The following is a 21,584-nucleotide window of genomic DNA, read 5'->3' as shown; positions in this document are numbered from 1 at the left end:
CCCATCATTGCTATCAATTGGAATAGTGCCCCATCATTGGTGGAAATTGAAGGAATTCTGCCCCATCATTGGTGTCAGTAGAAGGAATATTGGCCCATTGTTGGTATCAATGGAAGGAATTGTGCCTTTTCAAAGGTGTCAGAGAGAGCAATAGTGCCCTATTGTTGGTGTCAGTGACAGGAATTATGCCTCATTGTTGGTGTCAGTGGATGGCAAAAAAAAAACAACAATATTTGCTATAATGAAAAGTCTAATAAATTGCTCTTTGTACATTTCATCTCCATACACTGATATGTACTAACCACCCATTTCCCAGCCTGGACAAGGACGTGATTCTGTCCTGCAGCACACACATATACAATCGTCTGGTCCTTCGCCGGGTTTTATATGATTTGTAGTGATTTTGATGCACCTGAGAGAACATTCCCCATCCCTCCTAGCAGTAAAGGGTTCGTTCACTTAGCAAAGTGAATGTTCCCTGAGCTTAGTAAATAAGATAAAGCCGCGTTCACGTTCATGTGCTTGAAAAGAAAAAAAAATCCACTTTCTTTAAATCTCCCGGGCACGCGATGGGGGGGGGGGTTTAAAGTTTAACCACTTAAGGACCGCCCCCCCCCCCCCCCATGTACAGATACTGCGGCAGGGCGGCCCTTAAGCGCAAAATCACATACCCATACGTGATTCCTGTGACCGGCTCCCCCCGCCGCCCACCCCACAATCATTCACAGGAGAGGCAGAACGATGGTCTGCCTATGTAAACAAGGCAGATCGCCATTCTGACAGGGAAGAACACAGCGATCTTGTGTTCCTGCTAAGCAGGATCACTGATCTCTGTGTTCCCCCAGTCAGCCCACCCCCCCCACCCCCACACAGTTAGAAAGCACCCCTTAGTGACACACTTAACCCTTTGATCGCCCCTGATGTTAACCTCCTTCCCTGCCAGTGTCATTAGTACAGCGACAGCGCATATTTTTAGCACTGATCACTGTAATAATGTTACTGGTTTACAAAAAAAGTGCAATGACGTCATGCACGACGAAACTTGTAGGGCGGAGTTTATGCTCGGTTACACCACGCTAGTTTGTTTGCCATCTGTAGACTTTTTATAACCCAGGAAGTCTTTATCCATGCTTCGTTGGACTTGTGGAAGCTTTTAACAGCTTTTTCAATAAAACCACCACGTATTATGCACTGTGGCAATTTTCTTCTTTCTTCATATCCTTCATATACTGTAATAACGTCACTGGTTTCCAAAAAAGTGTCAGTTAGGGGGTCAGATTTCCCCCTGCCGCAATGTCGCAGTCCGGCAAACAATTGCTGATTGCCGCCATTACTAGTAAAAAAGAAAAACATTCCGTAAATTTATCCGATTTTTCGTAAACGCTATAACTTTTGCGCAAACCAATCAATATACGCTTATTGGGATTGTTGTTTTTTTACCAAAAATACGTAGCAGAATACATATTGGCCTTGATGAAGAAATTTGATTTATTTTTTTTTCCTTTTTTTTTAATTGGAAATGTTTTATAGCAGAAAGTAAAAAAAAAATGTTTTTCTTTTTTTTCCCAATTTTTTTTTTGTTGATACCGCATAAAATAAAATCCGCAGAGCCGATCAAATACCACCAAAGGAAAGCTCTTTTTGCGGGGAAAAAAGGACGTCAATTTTATTTGAGTATGGCGTCACGCAACCGCGTAATTGTCAGTTAAAGTATCGCAAAAAAAAAATAATGGCCTGGTCATTAAGGGGGTAAAACCTTCCAGGGTTGAAGTGGTTAAACGGAACGGGCTGAAGTTAGACGCTGATTGGCTACCACACACAGCTGCACCAGATTTTGCACCCACCAGTTTTAGTAAATCCCCCCCCCCCCCACCATTATTTCTGCCCTCATATGTATGTGATCACAGATAAGCTGTGGCTGGCTGCACACATTTCCTATGTTGTATGTCCTGACAGTCTAATGCTGAGTCTTACAATCGGCTGTGTGTGTGTGTGTGTGTGTGTGTGTGTGTGTGTGTGTGTGTGTGTGTGTGTGTGTGTGTGTGTGTGAGTGTGTGTCGGGGTACCTGCAGCTCCATGGTGACTTCCCAGCCCGGGATCCTTCAGGAGTTGTTGTCACAGGAGCGACGCTTCCATGAGTCTCCGTGACATGAACCGTCAACAGTCCAGGCGAGAGTTACAATGAGGAAGTTTAAGGTGAAGCAGGGGATGTGCAACACACACAGGAAAGGAGGCGGAAAAATCTCCAACGTACAGTCACAGCACAGACACAATACGTCCACCAGATAGTCACAATACAACCACCGTACACTCACCCTACATTCACCGAACACTCACCCTACATTCACCGTACACTCACCGTACACTCACCGTACAGCCACAGTACAGACACAATATGTCTACCAGATAGTCACAATACAACCACCGTACACTCACCCTATATTCACCGTACACTCACCGTACACTCACCCTACATTCACCGTACAGTCACAGTACAGACACAATATGTCTACCAGATAGTCACAATACAACCACCGTACACTCACCCTATATTCACCATACACTCACCCTACATTCACCGCACACTCACCGTACAGTCACCCTACATTCACCGTACAGCCACAGTACAGACACAATACGTCCACCAGATAGTCACAATACAACCACCGTACAGTCATCGTACATTCACCGCACACTCAATGCACACTCACCGTACACTCACCGTACAGTCACCAAACACTCACCCTACATTCACCGTACACTCACCATACACTCACCATACAGTCACAGTACAGACACAATACGTCCACCAGATAGTCACAATACAACCCACATACACTCACCATACAGTCACCGTACAGTCACCCTACACTCACACTACAGTCACCGTACACTCACCGTACAGTCACCATATACTCACCGTACACTCACCGTACAGTCACCATATACTCACCGTACAGTCACTGTACACTCACCGTACAGTCACCATATACTCACCGTACAGTCACTGTACACTCACCGTACAGTCACCATATACTCACCGTACAGTCACTGTACACTCACTGCACACTCACCGTACAGTCACCATACACTCACCGTACAGTCACCATACACTCACCGTACAGTCACCATATACTCACCGTACAGTCACCCTACACTCACCGTACAGTCACCGTACACTCACCGTACAGTCACCATATACTCACCGTACAGTCACCATATACTCACCGTACAGTCACCGTACACTCACCGTACAGTCACCGTACAGTCACCGTACAGTCACCATACACTCACCGTACAGTCACCATATACTCACCGTACAGTCACCCTACACTCACCGTACAGTCACCGTACACTCACCGTACAGATACCGTACACTCACCCTACACTCACCGTACAGTCACCGTACACTCACCGAATAATCACCCAAATCACCAAATCTGTTCCAAGCATCAACTACTCTTTTGCTAAAAAATGATCCTCTCTAAGGTCAGCCTTGAACGTTCCTCCTACTAGTTTGAGGTCATGTCCCCGTGTTCTTGGTCTTCAGCTTCATATTTAAAATGCTCCCCTCCAGAACCTGATTCACCCCCCCCCCCACCCCGATTGATTTACAGAATTCAGTCTCCGTTCTCCAATCTTCGTTCCTCAGGACTGATGCTAAGGACACAGTTTTGATGATTTCCCTTTTTTTGGTGAAAGTACAGTGTATTTTATTGGAGGAAGTTTTCTTCCTCTCGCCTCAGCGTACAGCTTGATATGTTTGTACGGTGGTGGTGGTGGTGGGGGGGGGGGGGGGGTCATTTAAGTCCTGTATTTTCTAAAGTTTAATGTGGTCTTCCCGGGTCTGTACACCCGCTGTGCCCATTATGTGGGGTTCCCACCATCCCTGTGCTGAGTTCCCAGGTCTGTACACCTGCTGTGTCCATTATGAGGTGTTCCCACCATCCCTGTGCTGAGTTCCCGGGTCTGTACACCTGCTGTGCCCATTATGAGGGGTTCCCACCATCCCTGTGCTGAGTTCCCGGGTCTGTACACCTGATGTGCCCATTATGAGGGGTTCCCACCATGCCTGTCCTGAGTTCCCGGGTCTATACACCCGCTGTGCCCATTATGAGGGGTTCCCATCATCCCTGTGCTGAGTTCCCCGGTCTGTACACCTGCTGTGTCCATTATGAGGGGTTCCCACCATCCCTGTGCTGAGTTCCCAGGTCTGTACACCTGCTGTGCCCATTATGAGGGGTTCTCGCCATCCCTGTGCTGAGTTCCTGGGTCTGTACACCCGCTGTGCCCATTATGAGGGGTTCCCACCATCCCTGTGCTGAGTTCCTGGGTCTGTACACCCGCTGTGCCCATTATGAGGGCTCCCCACCATCCCTGTGCTGAGTTCCCGGGTCTGTACACCAGCTGTGCCCATTATGAGGGGTTCCCACCATCCCTGTGCTGAGTTCCCGGGTCTGTACACCTGCTGTGCCCATTATGAGGGGTTCCCACCATCCCTGTGCTGAGTTCTCGGGTCTGTACACCCGCTGTGCCCATTATGAGGGGTTCCCACCATCCCTGTGCTGAGTTCCCTGGTATGTACACCCGCTGTGCCCATTATGAGGGGTTCCCACCATCCCTGTGCTGAGTTCCCGGGTCTGTACACCCGCTGTGCCCATTATGAGGGCTTCCCACCATCCCTGTGCTGAGTTCCCTGGTATGTACACCCGCTGTGCCCATTATGAGGGGTTCCAACCATCCCTGTGCCGAGTTTCCGGGTCTGTACACCCGCTGTGCCCATTATGAGGGGTTCCCACCATCCCTGTGCTGAGTTCCTGGGTCTGTACACCCGCTGTGCCCATTATGAGGGGTCCCCACCATCCCTGTGCTGAGTTCCCGGGTCTGTACACCAGCTGTGCCCATTATGAGGGGTTCCCACCATCCCTGTGCTGAGTTCCCGGGTCTGTACACCTGCTGTGCCCATTATGAGGGGTTCCCACCATCCCTGTGCTGAGTTCTCGGGTCTGTACACCCGCTGTGCCCATTATGAGGGGTTCCCACCATCCCTGTGCTGAGTTCCCTGGTATGTACACCCGCTGTGCCCATTATGAGGGGTTCCCACCATCCCTGTGCTGAGTTCCCGGGTCTGTACACCCGCTGTGCCCATTATGAGGGCTTCCCACCATCCCTGTGCTGAGTTCCCTGGTATGTACACCCGCTGTGCCCATTATGAGGGGTTCCAACCATCCCTGTGCCGAGTTTCCGGGTCTGTACACCCGCTGTGCCCATTATGAGGGGTTCCAACCATCCCTGTGCCGAGTTTCCGGGTCTGTACACCCGCTGTGCCCATTATGAGGGGTCCCCACCATCCCTGTGCTGTGCTGACTTCCTGATTGGTGAGCTAAACACCAGTCATGTTTCTGCTAATTTGGATCCGAAATTCGTTAACGAAATTTCGTATTTTGTATGAAATTTGTAAGCATAGAAATTCCCCATAGGGTTCCCACCATCCCTGTGCTGACTTCCTGGGGTTTTTAACTTTTAGGTTTGTTTAACTTTTCGTTAATTACGAATTTTCGTTACGAATTTGGATCCAAAAATTCGTAAACGAAATTTCGTATTTCGTACAGGAATTCGCATGCATAAAAATATGTAGAAGAATATGTATCGGCCTAAACTGAGTAAAAAAAATGTTTTTTTTATATATATATATTTTTTGGGGGATATTTATTATAGCAAAAGTAAAAAAATTTAAATTTTTTCAAAATTGTCGCTCTATTTTTGTTTATAGCGCAAAAAATAAAAACCACAGAGGTGATCAAATACCACCAAAAGAAAGCTCTATTTGTGGGAAAAAAAGCACGGCAATTTTGTTTGGGAGCCACGTCGCACGACCGCGCAATTGTCAGTTAAAGCGGCGCAGCGCCGAATCGCAAAAAGGGGCTTGGTCCTTTGGCTGCAAATTGGTCCGGGGCTAAAGTGGTTAAAAAAAAATATGTGGATTGATCCATGTCCAATAACTTGCATATAAGCCTTTAAAATGACCACTTTTGATTTTTCATGTTCGTGTCTCATAGACTTTAACGGTTTTCCCGGTGTTCTGTTGGGAAGCGCCCCCCGTCATCGAATAGTGCCCGGTATGTAGTGCACATGTACCATAGGGAACAGCACAACAGCTGACTTTGCCGATTGGCTTGGCTGACGTAACCAGGGCACATGCACACATCATAGGAGGCATCTCTCAATGGGACATACCATTTCACAGACACCATTTAAACCTATACAAACAGCGGGGGGGAGACCGTAGTTCTCAGATTGTGCATCGCTGCTTCTGGAGGGCGGCTAGTGGCTGTGTTGAAGAGCTGCTTTTGTCTGTGTTGCAACCCGCCCTTTCACACAGGCAAAACCGGTCGTTCAACACAGCAAACCCGCCCTGCAACACAGGCAAAACCGGACCATCGGCGCACTGTAAAGACGCCCCGCAACAGCGAGGCACAATGTGAGAACTACGGTCTCCCCCCGCTGTTTGCATAGGTTTCAATTGTGGCCGTGAAATGGTATCTCCCATCGAGAGATGCCTCCTACGATGTGCGCTTACGCCCTGGTCACGCCACTCTAGCTAATTGGCAAATCAACTGAAGTGCGGCTCTGTCCTGCGCATGTGCGGGCACTACTCGATGGGGGGGCAATTCTCGACAGAACACCGGGGGCTTTCGAATTTCCCCGCGCACACCGCATATTGTTCGCGCTTCGGTGAACAGACGAACACCCGATGTTGTGGGGATGAGGCCCCCATCAACATGGGGACAAGGTGCTTTGGGGTCAGACCCCAAAGCACCCTCCCCATGTTGAGGGCATGTGGCCTGGTACAGTTCAGGGGGGGGGGGGCGCTCTCTCGTCTCCCCCTCTTTTCCTGAGACCTGCCAGGTTGCGTGCTCGGATAAAGGTCTGGTATGGATTTTAGGGGGGGGGGGAACCCAATGCCATTTTTGCTTTAAATTTGGTGCAGGGTTCAGCTTAATTTTTATATCAGACCTAAAGGGCCTGGTATGGATTTTAGGGGGACCTCCACACAACTTTTTTTTTTTCATTTTGGTTCAGGGTTCCCCTTAATATTCATACCAGATCCAAAAGGCCTGGTAATGAACTGGGGGGGGGGGGGACCAATGCTGTTTTTTTCAATGAGTTTTATCTATATTGCCGAGACCCGACAATTCATTACAGCTGCAGTTTTAAATGACTTTTTTTCCTTTAGAAAGGTCATTTTGCTATGGTACTGTTCTAAACACGGGAAAACTGTGCCACTTTACAGGCGGACTATAGACACCCCCCCAGTCACAATATTTAAAGGAATATTTCATTTTTATTGTTTCACTTTATGTATTAAAAAAAATCACTGCTCCCAAATAAAAAATAAAAAAAATTGCATTAATACATGTCCCCTGAGGCAGGACCCGGGTCCCCAAACACTTTTTAGGACAGTAACTTGCATATAAGTCTTTAAAATGGAGTAATCAGGACCTCCTTCTTCCTGCTGGTGACCCCTCTAGTGATATAAAGATCTATATAGAGGAATCCGGACCTCCTTCTTCCTGCTGGTGACCCCTCTAGTGATATAAAGATCTATATAGAGGAATCAGGACCTCCTTCTTCCTGCTGGTGGGGGAAAATCCAATCAATGAGTCAATATAAAAAAATACCTATTTTTTCATATTGGGGTATGAGGTTTGTTAGAGAACGTTAGTGAACAAGCACCATCATGAAGGCCAAGGAACACACCAGACAGGTCAGGGATAAAGATGTGGAGAAGTATAAAGCAGGGTTAGGTTATAATAATATCCCCCAAGCTTTGAACATCTCACGGAGCTCTGTTCAATCCTTTATCGGAAAATGGAAAGACTATGGTACAACTGCAAACCTACCAAGACATGGCCATCCACCTAAACTGACCGGGCCGGGCAAGGAGAGCATTCATCAGAGAAGCAGCCAAGGAGGTCCATGGGAACTCTGGAGGAGCTGCAGAGATCCACAGCTCAGGGGGGAGAATCTGTCCACAGGACAACTATTAGTCGTCTCTCCACAAATCCAGCCACAAAAAAAGTCATAAGAAGTCCTGTTTGCAGTTTGTGAGAAGCCATGTGGGGGACACAGCAAACATGTGGAAGAAGGTGATCTGGTCAGATGAGACCAAAATTGTAATTTTTGGCCTAAAAGCAAAACGCTATGTGTGGGGAAAACTAACACTGCACATCACCCTGAACACATCATCCCCACCGTGAGACATGGTGGTGGCAGCATCATGTGGTGGGGATGGTTTTCTTCAGCAGGGACAGGGAAGCTGGTCAGAGTTGATGGGAAGATGGATGGAGACAAATACAGGGCAATCTTAGAAGAAAACCTGTTAGAGTCTGCAAAAGACTTGAGACCGGGGCGGAGGTTCACCTTCCAGCAGGACAACGACCCGAAACATCCAGCCAGAGCTACAATGGAATGGTTTACATCAAAGCATATTCATGTGTTAGAATGGCCCAGTCACAGTCCAGACCGAAATCCCATTGAGAATCTGAGGCAAGACTTGAAAATTGCTGTTCACAAACGATCTCCATCCAATCTGACAGAGCTTGAGATATTCTGCAAAGAAGAAGATGTGTGTGTCTGTTAGGCAATCAGCTTCTAACTTCAGCTTGTTTAATTAAGCTCTGACAATAAAACCTGAAAGCTGATTGGCTCCCATGCACAGCTGCACCAAATTTTCCACTCTCCAGTTTTAGTAAATCAACCCATATGTGTCTATATGGTAAGTCACGGGTCTATGGGAACCCCCCAACGGGGGAAAGTGGGATGGTGAGCGAAACCCGGTAACACCTCCCCACATGCTCTCACCTCCACCATATCCTTGTTGTCCACCTCCCATGGTCCGCCCCATTCAATCAAGGGGCAGCGCTGCCCCTCCGACACAACTGAAGCCACTCAGAAAGGGCAGATTTCCTGCCGCCACCATCTTGGCAACTGGTGGACCAACAAATATGGAAACACCAGGAAGGGGGTCTTAAGACCTGATTGGCCGAGTGGAGAAGCGATCCTATTGGCCGCTGAGGGAAGGAGGAGGGAAGCCGATAAGGACGAAGCCAACTGTGAAGCTGGAGACACATGGTGAAGGAGGAAGCCACCACCATGGAGAAGGAGGAGACGCAGGAAGGAGCCGAAGCTGCTATATGGGGTAAGTGAGGGGCTGGTGGGGAGACAGACAAATGTTGATGGGGGGGTTGGGGGGTAGCAAAGGGTGCCTTGTTAAGACCTGATTGGCCGAGTGGAGAAGCGATCGTATTGGCCACTGAGGGAAGGAGGAGGGAAGCCGATGAGGACGAAGCCGCCGTGAAGCTGGAGACACATGGTGAAGGAGGAAGCCACCACCATGGAGAAGCAGGAGACGCAGGAAGGAGCCGAAGCTGCTATGTGGGGTAAATGCGGGGGTTCGTGGGGGGACAGATAAGCGCCGATGGGGGGGGTTGGGGGGTAGCAAAGGGTGCCTTGTTAACACCTGATTGGCCGAGTGGAGAAGTGATCGTATTGGCCACAGAGGGAAGGAGGAGGGAAGCCGATGAGGACGAAGCCGCCGTGAAGCTGGAGATACATGGTGAAGGAGGAAGCCACCACCATGGAGAAGGAGGAGAGGCAGGAAGGAGCCGAAGCTGCTATATGGGGTAAGTGCGGGGCTGGTGGGGAGACAGACGAGCGCCGATGGGGGGGGTTGGGGGGGGTAGCAAAGGGTGCCTTGTTAAGACCTGATTGGCCGAGTGGAGAAGCGATCGTATTGGCCGCTGAGGGAAGGAGGAGGGAAGCCGATGAGGACGAAGCCGCCGTGAAGCTGGAGACACATGGTGAAGGAGGAAGCCACCACCATGGAGAAGCAGGAGATGCGGGAAGGAGCCGAAGCTGCTATGTGGGGTAAATACGGGGGTTCGTGGGGGAACAGACAAGCGCCGATGGGGGGGGTTGGGGGGTAGCAAAGGGTGCCTTGTTAACACCTGATTGGCCGAGTGGAGAAGCGATCGTATTGGCCACAGAGGGAAGGAGGAGGGAAGCCGATGAGGATGAAGCCGCCGTGAAGCTGGAGATACATGGTGAAGGAGGAAGCCACCACCATGGAGAAGGAGGAGAGGCAGGAAGGAGCCGAAGCTGCTATATGGGGTAAGTGCGGGGCTGGTGGGGAGACAGACGAGCGCCGATGGGGGGGGTTGGGGGGGGTAGCAAAGGGTGCCTTGTTAAGACCTGATTGGCCGAGTGGAGAAGCGATCGTATTGGCCGCTGAGGGAAGGAGGAGGGAAGCCGATGAGGACGAAGCCGCCGTGAAGCTGGAGACACATGGTGAAGGAGGAAGCCACCACCATGGAGAAGGAGGAGACGCAGGAAGGAGCCGAAGCTGCTATATGGGGTAAGTGCGGGGCTGGTGGGGAGACAGACGAACGTTGATGGGGGGGTTGGGGGGGTAGCAACGGGTGCCTTGTTTGCCCCCCCCCTTAAAATATACAGCACCAGCTACCACTGCTGTAAACTGTCTATAAAAATCAGGGAAAGAACCTAAAAGAAGAGGTACTTAACAAGATCCAGGCAGTTTAACTTAAGTCAAACGAACTAGAAGAGTACCTCTTCTTTCAGGTTCTTTCCCTGGTTTTTGTGCACAGACATGCACGGGCTTACATAAATTGGAAAAAAAAAATAGCAGTCGCCTTCCAAATAAAAGCAATGAAGTTGTATTTCTAATTTCCGACTGGCCTCACGAGGGCCGGACAGGGACAGCCAAAGGGCCGGATGTGACCTGGGAGCCTTTCAAATTCCCAGGTCTGGGTTAAGCATCAGTTAGAGATCGGGGGGGGCGGACGCTTCGCAGCGCAGCTCGCATTTGGATCATCAGGCCTTAGGGACCTATAGTAATGAACTTAGGAGGGACCAGCGAGGGAGAAGGCTCGACCTATGAAGTATTGGACATCACACGTATGTTACACGTTCTTCAGGGACACAGACACACCAAGATCATATAAGCTGCTGGATGTGTTTTTTTTTTTTCACAGCTCCATCTGATCTCCCGGAATCTGGAAGTTTCCTTTTCAGGATTTATTAAAGGATTTCCTGAGAGTCGGAGATTAATAGTCTGCATCTCCCAAAGCTGTATGTTACCAGAGATGACCTGCTGTGATACCACTGAAGCTTAAGGCGGCCTCTCCGTAGGGGGTGTATGTTTGCTGGGGGGGGGGGGGGGGGTGTTTTGATGCAGAACTCAATATAAAACTTTTCCTTTGATGTATTGGGACTGAGAGGGGAAGGGTTGGATCGCTGGTCTCTGCAGGGTAGTCTTCCCTCATCCTTGGTCCTCTCATTATATCATCTTCCAGGTTCTATATACTCCTTATGGAGAACCCACCAGACCAGAGGATAATGGCAACATCAAGCTCACACCATAATGCTGGTGTCACCACCCCGGTGCTTCCAAAAAAAGAGATCCCTCCCCACACACTATAGAAGGAAAATCATCTGATGGATACGCATCTGCTGCAAGCTGAAATTGATCAAATGACCACATAAAACATCTTACAATTTAATTTGATTGACAGTACTTTGTTTGCTCCACCATATCGATACTCCACTCAATCTGATCAGAAATCAGGCTGAGCCTGACCAAAACAACATAAATCAGTTGGGTTATAAAAATGTATGAAATGCAAAATATGGCCCATGAAGTTATTTAAAAACAAATGCAGCATGTGGAAGTTATATACAGAACTTCTTTCCCATCCTTCAGCATCCTCTGCATCCCTCCACCTACTTCTCCTGCACCCCTTCCCTTTGAGTCTCCTACACTTCTAACCTCTGCCTCCCCTGTACCCCTCCCCCTATATCCCCTGCACCCCTCCAACTCCATTCAATGCACCCCCTCTCTTTGCATCCCCTGCACACCTACCTCCTCTGCACTCCCAAACTGTGTGCCCTGTTTACGGCTTCCCTTCACATGCCCTGCACTACATCCTTCTGTATCCCCTGCACCCCTTCCGCCTACATCCTCTGCACCACCTGTACTGCTTCTCATATGCAAGACCTGCACCACTTCCCTCTGCATCCCCTGCACCCCTTCACCCACATCCCTTGCACTCTCAACCTCTCCATTCCCTGCATCCCTCTACCTACATCCCCTGCACTACTTCCTTCCACATCCTCTGCACCCCCAAGCTCTGCATCCTCTGAACCCCTCAACCTACATCTTCTACACCTATTCCCTCTATGTCTCCTATGCTGCTGACCTCTGCAACCTCTGCATCCCTCTCTTTACATCCCCAGCACCCCTCCACACTACATCCCCTGCAGCTCTCCAACTACATCCAAGGCTCCCCCTCCCTCTGAATCCCCTGCACCCCTCCAACTACATTCAATGCACCCCCTCCCTTTGCATCCCCTGCACACCCACACCCTCTGCACTCCCAACCTGTGTGCCCTCTTTACGGCTTCCCTTCTCATGCCCTGCACTATTTCCTTCTGTATCCCCTGCACCCCTCCGCCTACATCCTCTGCACCCCCCTGTACCACTTCTCATCTGCAAGACCCGCACCACTTCCCTCTGCATCCCCTGCACCCCTTCACCCACATCCCCCGCACTCTCAACCTCTCCATTCCCTGCATCCCTCTACCTACATTCCCTGCACTACTTCCTTCCACATCCTCTGCACCCCCAAACTCTGCATCCTCTGAACCCCTTAACTTACATCTTCTGCACCTCTTCCCTCTATGTCTCCTATGCTGCTGACCTCTGCAACGTCTGCATCCCTCTCTTTACATCCCCAGCACCCCTCCACACTACATCCCCTGCAGCTCTCCAACTACATCCAAGGCTCCCCTCCCCCCTCTGAATCCCCTGCACCCCTCCACCTACATTCTCTGCAGCCCCAAACTGTGCATCCCTCTGTACCACTTCCCTCTGCATGCCCTGCACCACTTCTTTCTGCATCCCCTGCACCCTTCCACCTACATGCGCTGCACCCCCTGTATGGTTTCTCATCTGCATGACCTCCACCACTTCTCTCTGCATCCCCTGCACCCCTCCACCTACATTCACTGCACCCCCAACCTCCCCATGCCCTGCACCCCTCTACCTACATTCCTTGCACCACTACTCTCCACATCATCTGCACCCCCAAGCTCTGCATCCTTTGTACCCCTCCACCTACATCTCATGCACCCCTCCCCCCAGCGTCTCCTACACCTCTAACTTCTGCAATCTTTGTACCCCTCTCCTTACATCCCCTGCACCCCTACACACTACACCCCCTGTACCCCTTCCACCTGCACCCCCTGTACCTCTCTACCTACATCCCCTGCGTCACTTCCCTGTGCATCCCCTGCACCCCCAACCTCTGCATCTCCTGCATCCCTATACTTACACCCCCTGTACTCCTTTTCTCTACATTCCCTCCACTCCCAACCTCTGCATCCCATGCACCCCCTCTACCTACATCCCCTGTACTCCTTTCCTCTGCATCCCCTCCACCCCTTCTGAATCTATATTTATTCTAAAGGTGGCCAGAAGGAAAGAAAAACGGGAAATAAATGGTTAAAGTCTGTAAATCCTGAGTCTTGGTGCCCCCTCTAACAGTCAACTAGCCCATGAGTGCCTTATAAATAAATGCAGTCCTGCCATAGGTGTGCACAGCCTATTGCATTAGGGCGGGCACCCCAAAGTTCAAACACCTATGGATGTGTGTGCATGTGTATGCATGTGTGTGCATGTGTATACAGTGCCTACAAGTAGTATTCAACCCCCTGCAGATTTAGCAGGTTTACACATTCGGAATTAACTTGGCATTGTGACATTTGGACTGTAGATCAGCCTGGAAGTGTGAAATGCACTGCAGCAAAAAAGAATGTTATTTCTTTGTTTAATTTTTTTTTAAATAGTGAAAAGTTTATTCAGAGGGTCAATTATTATTCAACCCCCTCAATTCAACAGAATTCTGTTTGGTTCCCCTAAAGTATTAAGAAGTAGTTCAGGCACAAAGAACAATGAGCTTCACATGTTTGGATTAATTATCTGTTTTTCTAGCCTTTTCTGACTATTTAAGACCCTCCCCAAACTTGTGAACAGCACTCATACATGGTCAACATGGGAAAGACAAAGGAGCATTCCAAGGCCATCAGAGACAAGATCGTGGAGGGTCACAAGGCTGGCAAGGGGTACAAAACCCTTTCCAAGGAGTTGGGCCTACCTGTCTCCACTGTTGGGAGCATCATCCGGAAGTGGAAGGCTTATGGAACTACTGTTAGCCTTCCACGGGCTGGACAGCCTTTGAAAGTTTCCTCCCGTGCCGAGGCCAGGCTTGTCCGAAGAGTCAAGGCTAACCCAAGGACAACCAGGAAGGAGCTCCGGGAAGATCTCATGGCAGTGGGGACATTGGTTTCAGTCAATACCATAAGTAACGTACTCCACCGCAATGGTCTCCGTTCCAGACGAGCCTGTAAGGTACCTTTACTTTCAAAGCGTCATGTCAAGGCTCGTCTACAGTTTGCTCATGATCACTTGGAGGACTCTGAGACAGACTGGTTCAAGGTTCTCTGGTCTGATGAGACCAAGATCGAGATCTTTGGTGCCAACCACACACGTGACGTTTGGAGACTGGATGGCACTGCATACGACCCAAAGAATACCATCCCTACAGTCAAGCATGGTGGTGGCAGCATCATGCTGTGGGGCTGCTTCTCAGCCAAGGGGCCTGGCCATCTGGTCCGCATCCATGGGAAGATGGATAGCACGGCCTACCTGGAGATTTTGGCCAAGAACATCCGCTCCTCCATCAAGGACCTTAAGATGGGTCGTCATTTCATCTTCCAACAAGACAACGACCCAAAGCACACAGCCAAGAAAACCAAGGCCTGGTTCAAGAGGGAAAAAATCAAGGTGTTGCAGTGGCCTAGTCAGTCTCCTGACCTTAACCCAATTGAAAACTTGTGGAAGGAGCTCAAGATTAAAGTCCACATGAGACACCCAAAGAACCTAGATAACTTGGAGAAGATCTGCATGGAGGAGTGGGCCAAGATAGCTCCAGAGACCTGTGCCGGCCTGATCAGGTCTTATAAAAGACGATTATTAGCTGTAATTGCAAACAAGGGTTATTCCACAAAATATTAAACCTAGGGGTTGAATAATAATTGACCCACACTTTTATGTTTAAAATTTATTAAAATTTAACTGAGCAACATAACTTTTTGGTTTGTAAGATTTATGCATCTGTTAATAAATCCTGCTCTTGTTTAAAGTTTGAAGGCTCTAACTTATTTGCATCTTATCAAACCTGCTAAATCTGCAGGGGGTTGAATAATACTTGTAGGCACTGTATATACTGAGGGTGTCACTAGAGCAATGGACGGTTTCAGTAGGGCAGAGATTGGTCTCAGTAAGGCAGTGGCTGGTGTCAGTAGTTTTAATTTTTATTTTATTTTTTTACAAATTAATTTCTTTAATTTTTGTGATTATTTATTTTTTTACTATTTTTTTTTAGAAGCCCCATTAGTGGGCTTTGATGAAATACCAGGGGTCTAAACAGGGGGAATCTGCACCACACAGGGTGAATAGGGAGTGCCCAGTCACCCCCGGCACACCCTGTGCACACACCTATGAATCCTGCCTTTACAAAGAGGTGAAATAAAAGAAGCCCTGTATCCAAAACCGTGAGCCCTTAGCATATAACATGGATAGGAATATGCTGTATGCCATAAATGTATCAGGTTCTAACATAAAAAAGCCGCGACAAATTTACTTTCTCATTACATGATTTCACAAAACAAGTGTAAGTCATTTTATACAAATAATGGAGGGACAATTCATAGCAGGGTGGGAAAGGAGTCCTTCCACTGAAAATTGCAAGTCCATATAATTAGATTTGTATAATGTTTTATGCTGGACTATAGAGATCTCTTTATCTCTGTGATAGAGGGAGCAACAAGAGTGAGCTTAGCTGGACGGATTCTGGTTCTGCTATGAGTTAATTAAGTGTCAGTATGACATCAGAATTAGAAGCCTCGCACTAATTAGATTAAAGTAATTAGGCTACCTTAGGGAAGCTGCCACTAATCGGGATGAGAGAAGATAAATGAATTGTAACTAATTATTGCTAGCTGGTCTAGCGGAACCTATGTCAGGTTCAGCGACTCCTGTCTCTTCTTTCCAGTAAAGGACTTCGCTGGGATTGTCCCACCAGTTCTTAATCTGGGCCCCTTCACTGAATGAGAGTGGACTATTTCTGGTTCACACCCAATGCTAGGAGCGTTCAATGTGGTCCTGGTCTCCACCCTTCACTGAACATGCTAAATCTATTCCTGGTTCTCACCCTACACTAGGAGTGCTCAACGTGGTCTTGGTTTCCACCCTTTACTGAAAGTGCTAAATCTGTCACCGGTTCTCACCCTATGCTTGGAGTGCTCAATGTGGTCCTAGACTCCACCCTTTACTGAAAGTGCTAACTCTGTTCCTGGTTCTCACCCTACACTAGGAGTGTTCAACGTGGTCCTGATCGCCACCCTTCATTGAAAGTGCTAAATCTATTCCTGGTTCTCACTCCACGCTTGGAGTGTTCAACGTGGTCCTGATTTCCACCGTTCATTGAAAGTGCTAAAACTATTCCTGGTTTTCACTCTATGCTAGGAGTGCTCAATGTGGTCCAGTTCCCAACCTTTACTAAAAGTACTAAATCTGTTCCTGGTTCTCACTCTACGCTTGGAGTGTTGGAAATGGGCTTGGTCTCCACCCTTCATTGAAAGTACTAAATCTGTTGCTGGTTCTCACTCCACGCTTGGAGTGTTCAATGTGGTCCTGGTCTCTACGCTTCACTGAAACTGCTAAATCTGTTCCTGTTTCTCACGCTATGCTTGGAGTGTTCAATGTGGTCCTGGTCTTCACCCTTCACTGAAAGTGCTAGATGTGCTCCTCCTGGTTCTCGCCCTACGCTAGGAGTGTTCAACATGGTCCTGGTCTCCACACTTCACTGAAAGTGCTAAATCTGTTCCTGGTTCTCACCCTACGCTAGGAGTGTTCAACTTGGTCTTGATATCCACCCTTCACTGAACATGCTAAATCTATTCCTGCTTTTCACTCTATGCTAGGAGTGCTCAATGTGGTCCTGGCCTCCACCCTTTACTAAAAGTACTAAATCTGTTCCTGGTTCTCACTCTACGATTGGAGTATTGGAAATCTTCTTGGTCTCCACCCTTCATTGAAAGTGCTAAATCTGTTCCTGGTTCTCACTCCATGCTTGGAGTGTTCAATGTGGTCCTGATTTCCACCCTTCACTGAACATGCTAAATCTATTCCTGGTTTTCACTCTATGCTAGGAGTGCTCAATGTGGTCCAGTTCTCCACCCTTTACTAAAAGTACTAAATCTGTTCCTGATTCTCACCCTACACTAGGAGTGTTCAACATGGTCCTGGTCTCCACACTTCACTGAAAGTGTTAAATCTGTTCCTGGTTCTCACGCTACGCTTGGAGTGTTTAATGTGGTCCTGGTCTTCAACCTTTACTGAAAGTGCTAAATCTATTCCTGGTTCTCACTCTGCATGGGGATTGTCAACTTATTCCTGATCCTGCAGAGCCAGTTTCCATCCTATTCCTGGTCCTCGCTTGGCTTTGAAGTATCCAACTTATTCCTGGTCCTCACTCTTCACGGGGAAGGGTGTCTAACCTATCCCTGGTCCTCAGTCTACATCGGAAAAGTTAAATCTATTCCTGGTCCTCATTCTACATGGGGAGTGTGCAACCTATCCCTGTGCCTCACTTTCCTTGGAGAGTGTCCCACCTATTCCTGGTCCTCAGTCTACAAAGGGAGTATCCAACCTATTCCTGGTCCTCACTCACTGCTTGGGAGTGTCCAACCTATTCTGGTATTTATTTTACATGGAGAATATCCAACCTATTCCTGGTCTGCACTGTACATGAGGGAGTATCCAACCTATTCCTGGTACTCAATCTACATGGGGAGAGTCTAACCTATTCCAGGTCATCATTCTACAGGGGGAGTGTGAAAACTATTCCTGATCCTCTGTCTCTGGTTCTCACCTTACACGGAGATCGCCCCATCTATTACTGGTCTTCAGCCAACATGGGGAGTATCCAACTTATTCTAGATCTTCACGCTACATGGGGAGTGTCCAACCTATCCCTGGTCCTTACTTTACATAGACAGCATCCCACCTATTCCTGGTCCTCAGCTTTCAGAGGGAGTATCCAGCCTATTCTAGGTCTTCATTCTACATGGGGAGTGTCCAATATTTTCTTGGTACTCATTCTTCATGGAGAGTGTCCAACCTATTCCTGGTCCTCATTCTACATGGAGACTATTAAACCTATTCCTGGTTCTAAATTCTTACTGAAAGTGTCCAATCTATTTTTTTGTTCTAAGCCTAATTCTTGACCTCGCTAGGAATACGTGACAGTGCTCTCCCTGGCAGTGCTCAAATCATTCCTGGTCTTGTTTAGAGTGTCTACTCTAACCCTAGTCCTCATTTCTCACTAGGAGTGTATCATCTTTCTCTTGTTCTCATTTCCCACTGGAATTGTCCATCTGCTCCTAACCCGGATTCTTTATCGGTTGTATCCAGTCTATTTCTTGTGCTTTCTCTATATGTTGGGAGTGACCACACTGGGCTTGGACCCCATGGGAAGCATCCAGTCCATTTCAAGTTCCCTTCCAATTACTCATCCCAGGTTCCAAGAAAAGTTGCTGCCTGCAATGCTGTGTGATTTCCCTGAGATAGAGTAAATAATATTTGTAGCCCAGGATAGGAGCACCAAAGTGAAATTTCAGCATTAATGTGAAATGTCTCAGGAAAGGATAACAAGACAAAAAACAGCTACTGGAGACGGTGGCGCCGGCAGGATGAATTGCATTGTCAGTGTAATGTGTTTTCCTGGGAGAGTTTGACGAACATAATGCATGAATCTCAGGCAGGCAAGACCGACTGTTGATACAATCTATGCACAGCCCTCAAATAATACAATAAATACCAGATTAAAAAAAGGGTTATACACAATATAAAGGCATAGGGCATATTTGGAGGGCAGTGATGTCACTCCTGTATTATAAAACATATCTGGGGAGAGATGATGTAACTCTTGCATAATATTATGTCAAGAGCGTACATACAACTGGAGATGGTGGAGCCCAAACTGCAAACATCTGGTGCCCCTATGGTGGATCTGGTGCCCCTATGGTGGGTCTGAAAGTGCTCCATTGTAAGGCAAAGTCCTGTATGATCCCACCCCTGGAGGAAAGCACTGCTTGTAACTAAGATGCATCCTTACCCAAAATGGCCGCCACAGCACCTGCTAAAGAGGGACAGACAAATGGCAGTACACAGAGTCAATGTGGAGCGAGGAATGGAGGATTGTTATTTGTCTCAAAACTATGGAAGAAAGATTGGAGGTGCGTCAAGGGCGCATATTTTGCCTTCAAATGGTGTCCCTCTTTCCCATTTTTAGAAGGTTGGAAGGCTATATGTCATTATATTACAACAAAAAGTCAAATTATATCACCAAGCAAAAACAATTTATATCTCCTAGAAAGAACATATCAAGTTGCAAATGCAATTTGTATCAACCACCAATAACAGAAAGTCACATTATACCAGCAAATGGTACCAGCCAACAAGAGCTTATCAAAACCACAACAGCTAAATATATCCTGAAGCAGCGTATTATATCACTGAGTGGAATGTCATGTCACTCAATGCCATAATACACAGAACCATACAGTATATACCCCCCCTCCCCCCCCCTTCTAAATATTAGCCTTCGTTCAGAGTATATCAGAGCAGGGATGGAACTATATTGGTATATTGGTGAGAATTTTTCTTAGGTGCAATAGGTTAGGGCAGTGGTGGTCAACATTCTCAAGATAAGGAGCCTCAGCTGCTGCCCCCTGTACCAAACAAAGGATCACCCATAAAATTCAGCACAGGTAATGCTGAAGAACACTGTTTTGACCATGGATGGACATAATACAGGAGACAGTTTGAGATTACACCTATGCTACCAGAGATGGTCAGAGCCTGAAGAAATGCCATAGGAGATGGCCTGAAGACTAGGGGCATGTCATAGGAGATGGTCAACGCCAAGGGACATGCAATAGGAGATGTCATAGACTGGGGTCATGCTATATAGGAGATGGTCTGAGACTGAAAACACGGTACTGGAGATGATCATAGACTGGGGACATCTTGTAGGAGATGTACATAGACTGGGGACATGCTACAGGAGAAGGTCATAGACTGAGGACATGCTGTAGCAGGTGATCAGAGACTGGGAACATGCTGCAGGGGATGGTCAGAGACTGGGGACATGCTGCAGGAGATGGCCAGAGACTCGGGACATATTATATAAGACTTTTAGTCTCATATGCTCCTAGATACTAAAGACAAGCATTAGGAGATGGTCAGAGACTGAGGCCATGTTGTACGAGATGGTCATAGACTGGGGACATGCTACAGGAGAAGGTCATAGACTAAGGACATGTTATGTGAGGCTTTTAGTCTCATTATGTCCCTAGATACATACCAAGGACAAGCATTAGGAGATGGTCAGAGACTGAGGCCATGCTACGGGAGATGGTCTGAGATGAAACGCACTGCAGGAGATGGTCATAGACTGGGGACATGCTGTAAGAGATGGTCCTAGGCTGGGGACATAGTACAGGAGAAAGTCATACACTGAGGACATGCTGCAGCAATGGCCAGAGACTGGGAACATGCTGCAGCAGATGGCCAGAGGCTGGGGGCATGGTGCAGGAGATGGCAATATATTAGGGACATGTTATATGAGACTGTAAGTCTCATATGTCCCTAGACAGTCAATAGGGACAAGCAATAGGAGACAGGCAGAGACTAGTACCATACCTCAGGAGATTTTCTGAGACTGGGAACACGCTGCTAGAGATGGTCATAGATTGGGGACATGCTGCAGCAGATGACGAGAGACTGGGAACATGCTACAGGAGATGGTCATAGATTGGGGACATGTTATATGACATGGTCTAATATGTCCCTAGACACTAGGGACATGCCATTGGAGATGGTCAGAGACTGGAGCCATGCTACAGGAGATGACCCAAAACTGGGAACATGCTGCAGGAGATGGTAAGGGACTGGTGCCATGCTATAGGAGATCTTCTGAGACTGGGAACATGCTGCAAGAGATGGTCATAGACTGGGGACATGTTATATGAGACTGTTTGAGATGACCCAAAAACATTTTCCATACTATAGGAGATGGTCAGAGACTGAGGACAAGCTTTAGGAAATGGTTAGTGACTAGGGATATATTATATGAGACTTTTAGAGATGACACATTGGCTACGGGATATAGCCAAACACTATGAGCAGGAGATGGTCATAGATGGGGAACATACTACAGGGGTTGTTGGAGACTGGGGACATGCTGGAGATGGTCAGAGACTGGGGACATGCTGGAGATGGTCAGAGACTGGGGACATGCTGGAGATGGTCAGAGACTGGGGACATGCTGGAGATGGTCAGAGACTGGGGACATGCTGGAGATGGTCAGAGTCTGGGG

At 48.0% G+C, this 21,584-nt stretch overlaps 1 protein-coding gene across 3 annotated transcripts in view; it reads right to left on the bottom strand.

Moving 5' to 3' along the window:
• Positions 1–21,584, bottom strand: part of PDE2A (phosphodiesterase 2A) — a 910,752-nt gene that overhangs the window by 538,734 nt on the left and 350,434 nt on the right. Inside the window, exon 1 of one of the 3 annotated variants that reach the window (XM_077451152.1) lies at positions 2,067–2,187. The exons of the other annotated variants lie outside the window; for them this stretch is intronic. Coding sequence (XP_077307278.1) covers positions 2,067–2,078 — 12 coding nt within the window. The 5' untranslated portion in view covers positions 2,079–2,187. Of the gene's footprint in view, positions 1–2,066; positions 2,188–21,584 lie in introns of those variants that run through there. 3 annotated transcript variants of the gene reach the window in all.

Source organism: Lithobates pipiens, unplaced genomic scaffold (assembly GCF_037356315.1).
Source record: "Lithobates pipiens isolate NorthernLeopardFrog02 unplaced genomic scaffold, aLitPip1_a1.2 Scaffold_23, whole genome shotgun sequence".
NCBI classification, from domain to species: domain Eukaryota; kingdom Metazoa; phylum Chordata; class Amphibia; order Anura; family Ranidae; genus Lithobates; species Lithobates pipiens.
This window is presented reverse-complemented; position numbering and strand designations above follow the sequence as displayed.